Source organism: Hippichthys cyanospilos, chromosome 1 (assembly GCF_059441005.1).
Source record: "Hippichthys cyanospilos isolate Australia breed blue-spotted pipefish chromosome 1, RoL_Hcya_1.0, whole genome shotgun sequence".
Lineage (NCBI taxonomy): Eukaryota > Metazoa > Chordata > Actinopteri > Syngnathiformes > Syngnathidae > Hippichthys > Hippichthys cyanospilos.
Window position 1 is genome coordinate 4,658,039 of NC_142369.1, and position 9,462 is coordinate 4,667,500.

Here is a 9,462-nt window from a genome sequence, read left to right on the forward strand (position 1 = left end):
TTTTAATCTTAACCCTGAATAAAGTAGTTTTTAATATATTCAACCTCAGCAAAACTTTGTTTTGCTTGTAGTGTATGTGACCTATGAAATTTAGACAAATTTGAATGCGGTTTTGAAAACCACCTACAAAAGTTGACCAGTTATAAATGAGAACCAACGTCCAGCATTTGAGTATCATATAATGTATCTGTGTCAAACTCATTATCGTGGGCGACATTGTTTTTATAGTTTGTCAGAAGGCCGTTATGACTGTGAAGTCGTATCAATTTGAAGTGTTGTTTTGAAATCACTTTTTTTTCAACCCTCAAATTTTTAAAAGTCAAAGACAATTTGGAAGTTTGGTGTTTTAGCCAGAAACTTGAAGTCAAATCATGATTTCGGGCCTCGAGTTTGACACCTGTGATGTAAAGCATGATAGTGCCATCTAGTGGACATTTTTGCCAATTGCACGCTTGTCTCGCTCAGGTACAGATTGATTTTCATGATGGTGTATTATAGCGTGCGTTTAAGCAGAGTTGAGTTTTTTCATGTTACACTTATATTATTGTTAAGTAGGGTTACAGACATCAGGTTAACTTTAGGTGTAAGTACAAAAATAGAAGAAAAAAAAAATGAGTGCAGCATAGCTTACATGGTTAGCTGAAGTTGGCCGCACGGGTTGAAGACAGAAGTTGGCGCAGGGTGGCGGACGTTCCCAACGATTACAATTTCAGCGTGGAAAAAAACGGCGGACTGACGATGACGGGAAGGGGGCGGGGCACTGACGACCGACGCAACAGCAAATCATGTAAATTGCATACCTCTCGTCATTGGATTCTAGGATGTGTTTTTTTTCCCCACTTACCTCACTCTACACCGTGATGTCCTTTGTACTTTATTTCGCGTGCCAATTACGGAGGAGTGCGGAGGACAGAAAATGTCAAAGTGCGGTGAAGCGGTCATCACTGATGGAAGGGAAGCCATTTATTCTTTGAGGAAAATGTTGCAAGATGAGTTTGAAGCGTGTTTAAATGTTGACTTTTTTTGGAGGGGGTGTTTATTACTCGTGAAATTTCACGAGCCACGTCTTAATGTCTTGACTCTAAACTACCGAGAACAGGAAAGGTTCACATTATAACAGAAAGCCTTGGTGTGACCATGTGACCTGGACAACAGTGGCATTGGGGTCTTTGGAAGCGGACTAGCAAGAATGGAGTCAGTAGCGGACGTGTCCAGAATGTGAAGCGGCTGTTGCAGAATCTGCCTCCTGCAGGAGATTCCGGGCCAGCGGCCTGCTGACGTGATAGTTCTGACCCAGATGATCGTCTGTCCACGCGGTTCCGGACAGCATCTGCTCCACGTGGGGCCCGGGCGTTCTTCCGAGGTCGTAAGGACTGAGGGCGGAGTCCCTGTCCACCAACGGTGCCGGGTGAAGATGTGGCCCGTCAGGTCTGAAGGGGCTATCGCCGAGTGCCAAAGTGTTCATCTGCAGTCCTTGGTTCTGCTGGTCCACACTGTAAAGGTGCTTCTTGTGGAACTGAATGGGTTCCTGGTACTCCAGTCTGGCTTGGTACTGCTGCTTCTTGTGGAGCTGGGTGTGGTCTAGGTGCTCCATTTGAGCCTGGTAGTGCGGTTTATTTATAATGCGGTCCTGATCTTGTGCGTCCACTTGGGCCTGGCATTTGTTTTTGACATGATTGGAAGTTTGTTCCGTCGGATCCAGTTGGATAGGGCACTGCTGTTTCTTCAGACTTTGGGTGAGGTCTTTGGGCTGTCGGTTCCTCTGACGCTGCTGTTGCTTCTTCTGGCCTTGGGTCGTTTCTTGTTGAACCGGATTCTCCAGAAGCTCCATCTGAGCATGGAACTGCTGCTTCTTTTTGCTTTGGATCTGGTTGTGAACCTGATTCTTGATGTCTTTCCAGTGCCGCCCCCTGAGGACAGGCTCCAGGTCCAGGCATCTCTCACAGATCTCTTTGCCTGGCACGGTTTGTGCCAGCACATGAACTCCCAGTTGTCTCCAGATGGCCTCTTTCTCTGCAGACGACCACAGGCGACGATGGACCTTCTTGGGCGGAGCGGGGACTAACAGACAGACACGGCGATGAGACCCATGAGGAGACATTTGGCTACCGACAAATTTAGGCACCCACCTGTGACAGGAAGCTGCAGTGGAGACTCCATGCTTGTGACTGAGCTCTTGGACAGGACTACAGAAATGCAAGATAAAGAGGCAGGTGAAACAGCATGGACAAGAAGAATATGGGGCGGTATCAGCACGGTATCAGGTGATAAAGCACAGCCGGGAATCAGTATCGCAGGGCAAAAAAACGCATCGGGAAAAACACCAGCGACAACACTAAACCAGAGATGGATGAAGGTTTCTGTTGTGCTGTTCATTTGTCAGGGGTTTTGGGGAAGAAAAAAAAATCCTCTGTTTCTTTAGATTTTGTATTTGTTTTTTCTCATGACGTTTCACTTTTACGTCCCACTTTTCAAAGTTGTACCACTTTTGAATTCACGGTAAGGACTTACTCAATAGCGGGTGGCCAGAGTTGCCATCAGCGAGGCTTTTGTCCTGTGACTTTTTTTTACCCCTCGATTGGGTCGATCGCTCCCCGGGGTTCTCCTCTTGATCTGCTGACACATTACAAGTTAAAAAGTTGTCATTTAATGATGGGCGGGGAGACCCGGCCCGAGCGCTACCTGGCTTCGAGGCCGGCAGCCTCAGGTTGTTCCAGTCCCTCCCCAGGAGGTGATAAAAGTCACTGGTCTTGGCTGCGGTCTCCCCATCGCCGTTTCGGAGGCTCTCCCCAACGGCGATGTCGCACACGGCCTTCAGCGTGGTCTTCAACGACAGCGGGAGGCAACTCTGGCGATAACCGCACGCCTTCCTGGCGGCGGCCAGCGCCAGGCTGAGGTTTTCCGGAGCCAAGAGGTCTTGCAGGGTCCGGATGCCCGAGTCCAGAGATTTAGCAGCTAGGAGGAATCTGCCGAGGCTCCTCAACTTCTGACTGACGTGGTCATACCCCATTTGGCTGCTGTCTTGATTCCCCATCAACGTGTTTCCATACTTACAGATCAACCAATCAGATTTGACCTGGAGGAAGGAGACCGGTTCAGAGTACGACCTTGGGCTGATGGATAAGAAGACGCAAGCTGACCTGGTGTGAAACCTGGTCCTGATTCATGCGGTGTAGGATTTCGCTGCAGCTCTCAGACGCCCCATCCGAAATAGGCAGGAGGCGGGACGCGGCCGCCTGGACTCTGCGGCGCTTCCTGGGAGCTACGGGCTGCTGGGATCTGGAGGTCTCGTCTGACGGACGGAGACCAGTGTCCTCCGGCGACTTGGCGCCGCCCTCGTTGGTCGGCTCGGAAGAGGAAGCCTTTGACGGCTCAGCGGTAGGGCCAATCGAATCTTCAGAGGGGTCTGCGCCCGTTTTCCTACGACAAGAGACCTGGTGCCTCCACAGGTCGGCACGCAAGAAGAAGCCGAGGCAGCCCGGGCACGGGAGGTAATTCCTGGCATCCACTTCCTGAGAAGGCCGTCGCCCAGGCACAATCTCGCCGCTGCCCTGTCTGATCACCTGGTGGACACAACTAGGGTTGGAACCAGTCCTCCTGTAATTTGAGTAACCTTGGGATCGAGTAGTGCTGTCCCGATACCGGTGTGGGGATGAGTGCTGATACTGGGTTGAAATGCTGGTATCGGCCAATGGCATTTTACCATGCAAATATGAAACTTGGAATGCAGCATCAGCGAATTCACTGCACGCCGGGCCAAGGTATCCTATTGCCCTGGAGTAGGTACTCTTGACCAATGACACGGCAGGGCAGCTTTTTTCCTCTTAGAAGAAAAAGAAGCGTTTGTCCGTGCCGAACGTCTATAAAATTCAAGAAAAAAAGAATCCAAATGGGGTGGTATCTGTATATACACCTTTGATTACCAAATAATGTGTGTATACGAACACCTTGGTAGGCTTTTATTTTGAAGTTGTTACAGGCACACAGTTGCCATTCCTACTGATCACTATGTTAAGCATAGCTGAATTTTCATTAAATTGGTGATTTCATTTCACAAAAACCCAAACTTTCTGTGAGTAGTACGTGAGGACGTGCAGGTGCGGATAGCAAATATTGGTATTGGGCCAATACCAGCCATATTTCAAGGTATTGGGACTCGCTCTCATGGACCAGTTTTACCATCACAAATTAGAACTACCAAAATGAATAGAAAATTGTTTTTCATGTCATAAAATTTGAAGGAAAATGATATGTCATTGACTTTTGGGGAAAAAAATTGGAATCAAAACTACGGTATCGGTACTTAACGTAATGACTACAGGGACCATATAAGCCAGACAAACAGACTCATGTACGGTGCAGCTTTTTCTCTAGCGCTATTCATGCTTTTAATAACGTCAAAATAAGGACGCACTGAAAATAACCCTAACAATTGCAAACCTTTGTAACTATGATTTTCATTCTAAACATGGGGTCTAAAGTTTGACACCTGTGTTCTAAACCGTTTATTCTATATCTCGATTCCATTTATTCATGATGAACCAATCAGAACACTGCTCCAATTTCATTGTATTCTTGCTGTAACCATAACCATGTCATAAAGGTTTTCTATACTAGTACTCCATACTCTACTCAAGGGTTGAGTACTTGTACTGGTATCGGCCTAACAAAAAATGATGTTGAACATCCTTACGTTGTTACAAGACGGCGATTGCGGCTAAAACTAAGATCTAGATATTAATCGTAAACATTGTGCAATTCAACGAACCTCAACATTGTGCTGGTAGTTGCCTCTGCAGCGCAGCTGCTCCAGCAGCAGGTGGCGCTCCTTGGAGCCCACAGGCAGGACGCTGGCTTCCAAAACTTCCCATTCGTCTGCGTGTTTCCTGAGCAGGTGGCGAGCGATCTTCACTTGCGGCCGGCGACAGAACAGGCAGTAATGTTTCTTATCCCAGTGCCGCTTGCCGCCACTCACCGCCCTCTTCACCGTCACGCCTGCCTTCTCCTCTTGTCCTCGTCTTTTTCCTTTCTGAAGTCGTCTCTTTCCCTTCAGGCTGCAGCGCTTGGTTCTCTGGCTTTGCCTGACCGCGCTGGCGACTCCCTTGCGGGGACCGGGGCCATCCGGCTTTGGGATTTCGGGACTCGGACAGAGGCCGCAGTCAGCCGCGCCGTCCTTCTTGGCCGTCGCCATGGAGACAAAAGGTCTTTTTGGATCAGAGGGAAGCCAGCTCAAGAAGACAGTGCAAGTCTAAAGTGCGTTTGGGATGCTTTCTCTGGTTCTGTTGTTGATATTGCACGTTTCCTTGCTCCACGTTCAATCCAGTAACGCAATGAAAGCGAAGAGAAAAGATGTTCTTTGAAAAGCAATGCCCACTGTCACAAAAAAAAATTAAAAAAGAGGTTATCTGTCACTATTCACACGTTAACTATGTCACTAAGTTAACTTTCTCAGTCTGGTGTAGGCATGGGACGATATCAGAATATGACGGTATGATAACCTTGAACAAAAAATATTAGTATGGGAAATACAGCAGTAAATATATCTTTTAGAAAAAATTTCGGTAGCCCTTTTTCTAGATTATATAAAGTTTTATTTTTAAACAAAATATATAAGACGCCATTTTTTACAATAACAAACATTTACCATGCACAATAATATTTAAAAAAAATTATAAATGCACATCATGTTGAGAAATGATTGATTTGAAATGAAGTAAATAACTAACTAGTTAATTATAGAAACATTAGCTGTGGTAGTTAGCTGCAGTAGCTAACTTACAGTGGTACCGAAACCGACAAACCAGGAAGCGGATCTGATTGGCTGCGGGAGCCACAGAGTATGAGTCACATCGAGAGGAGGCTTCCGCTGCAGGCTACAAATTGCCTGTTAAGGCAGACCCACATGGGAGGAAAGAAAAAATACAATTTTTGTCACATTTGGAAGGTTTTAAATGACCGCGACTTTCAAAATCGCAAGATATTGCCATCGCTGTTATCGGCCCATGCCTCGTCCGGTGTATTGGCAGACATTTTTCTGTGGGGTGACCAGGACAACATCACCTCTGTCAGAGTAAATTTTTTAAGCACATTTATTTTTATCACTATGAATTAAATGTAAACATGCCGGTAAAATAAAAAAGTGGTAGGTTGAAATGGCTCTAAGAATCGTATGTAAAAATGGCAGGAAAAAAAAAAGGCGCGTTATTAAGGCGTTCACTCAAAGGGTGGTTAGACATGGGGTGACCGTTGCAACCATAGCTTCGCCCTTGTCCTCAGTATATATCAGTGGTGTCCAAACTATGGAGCGGCGACCATTAGCAGCCCACAACATTTGCAAAGAAGGCAAAAAGTACAGAACAAATTGGGACTTGGCACCATAAATTTCAAGAAAAGGGCTGCTTATGCATACCTAAATCGCCAGGATGGCCGTCAACGTGTGCAGAGTCACAGGCGGCGCTCATATTGAACATTTATGAAAATGTGTCATCGAACCAACAAATATTTGTACTTTTCTTTGTAAATCTAACCCAAAAAAACTTTGGACCTTCCACATAAAGTGTATTTAGTTTCATTAAGATCCATCAAGTAGTTTAAATATTGGAATTTAGAATGGGGTCAACACTTTTGGAACACCCTGTAGAATGTTTATGGAATAGCAAATTCGGAACGTGTTAGAACAGTTAACTAGTAAACGTAATGGTACTGAGTGCAAAGTGTCCAAAGTATGAATACTTTAGCAAGATTACTCGACTTGATATCTTTGATACACGAGTTGACTAGCTTGACGGTTTCGATAGTTACACTTGGGACTTGCTTATTTAGACCCATCAGATGTGCACACCACTTGGCTATAATTCGCTAAACGAGAACAGACTATGTAGATTATATATATATATATATATATATATATATATATATATATATATATATATATATATATATATATATATATATATATATATATATATATATATATATATAAGAGAATAAATACGCAATGGGTACGGTAATAAAAGACAAAAACTGAAAGCAATTTGTTGCAAACAAATACGATCATTGAAGCATGAACCCATTTGCCATCACGTCCCCTAATGATTTCAAACGTGAGCGCATTCGGCTTGAAAGCACACCAGTGAATGTAACCTATATTTGTAATACTTTATGATTTTACGTCAATTCGTGAACACAATGACGGCATTGGAAAGAATGGCGGTTCATATAAAGAAAAACAATGAAAGACACGAACCAGTAAACATCAATATGGTCCCGCCATGCCTTGCTTCTTCTTTGACGTCTTCTTTGGATGTGTGGAACACATACGCAGCACAGTACAACCTTGCTCGCCACCTGCTGTTCCGAAAGTGAACTATGAATGAAACGGTTTTTTTTTCAGTCTTTGTTTTACAATTCAAATACTCAATGTGTATTTCACAGTAAAAAAAAAACACGACTGAACAAACTAAACAATAAAATAAGACTTAAAAACAAACAAACATTAGTCTTAACGCGCGCCGTGATTGGCCAAAGCCGCACCGCCCACGAAGACCGCGCACGCGCTCGGTGAGCAACCAGGCGTGTTTACAAAGTTTGCCCGAGCGAAAAGTTTGTGTTTCGCCAGAAAATCCGGCAGACTTCCGACAAACTCCCCCCGAGGTCATCTCCCATGATCCGCTTTGCCCCGCTCAACGTCCCGCTGAGGAGAAGACTGCAGACGGCCGCCGTGTTGCAGTGGATCTTCTCCTTCCTGGCACTAGGTAAGAGAGAACTTGCATGATTTAATCTAGCGAGAGTATTTAAACCTTGCGGAAATCGATATACAGTTTTGGAAGAATATCAAAGTATGCATAACATATTAACCACGCACAACTGTATCAAATAATACTAAATCAACTAATGTTTTTTTATATTCACAGTGTAATACAAATCTTTTTTTTTTTTTTTTTGGGGGGGGGGGGGGGGGGGTAAAGTCTGTAAAGCATTCCTGCCAATTTACCCGTGTGTCCCTTAGCCCAATGCTGCCTGGCCTCCTTCATCCTCCTGTCCCTGTCGGCCTGGTGGACGGCGGCGCTGCTGTACGCCGGCTGGTTGTGGTTGGACTGGGACACGCCCGACCGTGGGGGTCGCAGGTGCCAGTGGATCCGGCGCTGGAGTGTGTGGGAACATTTCCGTGATTACTTTCCCATCAAGGTGTCTCGGCTTGCGCAACCAAATCGCCGGTGTGTCGCGCAACGCGGACTTGACGAGTGGCGTTTATCTTCAGCTGGTGAAAACGGTAGATCTGGACCCGGACAAGAACTACATATTTGGATTCCATCCACATGGTGAGCCGCAGGACTTTGCTCGCCTGTCTATCTGTCCACCTGACCCGTCGCACTCGCCCTGTTTGCCTGGTCAGGTGTGCTGGCCACCGGAGCCTTCTGTAACTTCTGCACCGAGGCCACGGGGTTCTCCGCTCTTTTTCCTGGACTCAAGTCTCATCTGCTGATGCTGCCATTCTGGTTCCGAGTGCCGTTCTTTCGAGATTACATCATGTGTGGAGGTAAACAGCTGTATGTTTGTCTGACTTGGGGTCATTCCGTGTCATTCGATCCCACATGACCTTCTCAGAATACCCTGTAAAAATTCTAGAAAAAGACTTAATCGGAACAACATGTTAATCGGAACAATCTAAAATATTAGGCCCTTCTTGTTTTTTTGGCATCATGCTCTGAGAATCGACATTTAATCCTAATCCTACGGGGGCCCCCGCGCTCCTATTTTCCATGCGTCATTCTTGTTTCTCCTGAAAATATGAGAATTAACAGGGAAAAATTCAACAGTACCTTAACTTATTCAACTCTTAAGCATGAACTTACATTCAGTTCTAGGCACTAATTTACATTACTTTGTATTTTGTTTATCTCTATTTGGGGTCTTTAAAAAAAAGCAGATATTAAATGGATTAAATTCTAAAGTAATTGATTAAGCTCCAAAGTAATTGATTACTGATTTCGGTCGTTTCAAACTGAATTAATTCCAATTTTTTGCCAAAAGGATTTTTTAAAATGGGTCTCAATTGATAGCTAGTACGGTTTATATTGGGAATCAGGTGAGAAACGCAATGTATTTTCACACTGGTAAATAGAATATTAGGGTGAGAAAAGCAGAGGCTTTTGTTCTGGAAACATATGGGAAACATTGCCCCCTAGTGGTAGGATGACAAAGTGCTTGACTTGACATGTACAGTTGCCATCTTTTTAATTGTTAATATTGCCAAGGATCAGCTTCAATAATTGTGGCAGTCAATATAGTGATTGCGATTAAAATTCGATTCATTGTGCAGCCCAAATATGATCATTATATTAGGCGCACCGGATTATAAGGCGCACTGTCAGTTTTTGAAAGAATTGAAGGATTTTAGGTGCACCTTTATCGTGTGGAAAATGCGGTACTCTTTGAAACGTGAATATCAGAAAAACCTTC

At 44.8% G+C, this 9,462-nt stretch overlaps 2 protein-coding genes across 3 annotated transcripts in view; one reads left to right on the top strand and one right to left on the bottom strand.

Annotated features, from left to right (window-relative positions):
- Positions 1-945: 945 nt before the first annotated feature.
- On the bottom strand, positions 946-7,728 carry LOC148428700 (uncharacterized). Of its 2 annotated transcripts, none has more exons than XM_088420045.1 (7): positions 7,247-7,728; positions 4,769-5,373; positions 3,141-3,563; positions 2,683-3,076; positions 2,512-2,613; positions 2,130-2,186; positions 946-2,061 (listed from the first exon to the last, which is right to left on the bottom strand). In XM_088420045.1, exons 2-7 carry the CDS (start codon positions 5,189-5,191, stop codon positions 1,196-1,198), a joined length of 2,265 nt encoding a protein of 754 aa, XP_088276171.1. In that variant the 5' UTR covers positions 5,192-5,373; positions 7,247-7,728; the 3' UTR covers positions 946-1,195. The 2 variants fall into 2 exon arrangements, with proteins under 2 accessions (XP_088276171.1, XP_088276179.1); XM_088420053.1 differs by lacking the exon at positions 7,247-7,728 and adding an exon at positions 3,704-3,860 and having other exon boundaries at positions 4,769-4,887.
- The window catches only part of mogat3a (monoacylglycerol O-acyltransferase 3a), a 6,222-nt gene continuing 4,313 nt past the window's right edge, over positions 7,554-9,462 (top strand). The window contains exons 1-4 of the mRNA XM_088420066.1: positions 7,554-7,754; positions 8,009-8,187; positions 8,261-8,321; positions 8,396-8,539. Of these exons, the coding sequence (XP_088276192.1) occupies positions 7,664-7,754; positions 8,009-8,187; positions 8,261-8,321; positions 8,396-8,539 (475 nt within the window). The 5' untranslated portion in view covers positions 7,554-7,663. The remainder of the gene's footprint in view (positions 7,755-8,008; positions 8,188-8,260; positions 8,322-8,395; positions 8,540-9,462) is intronic.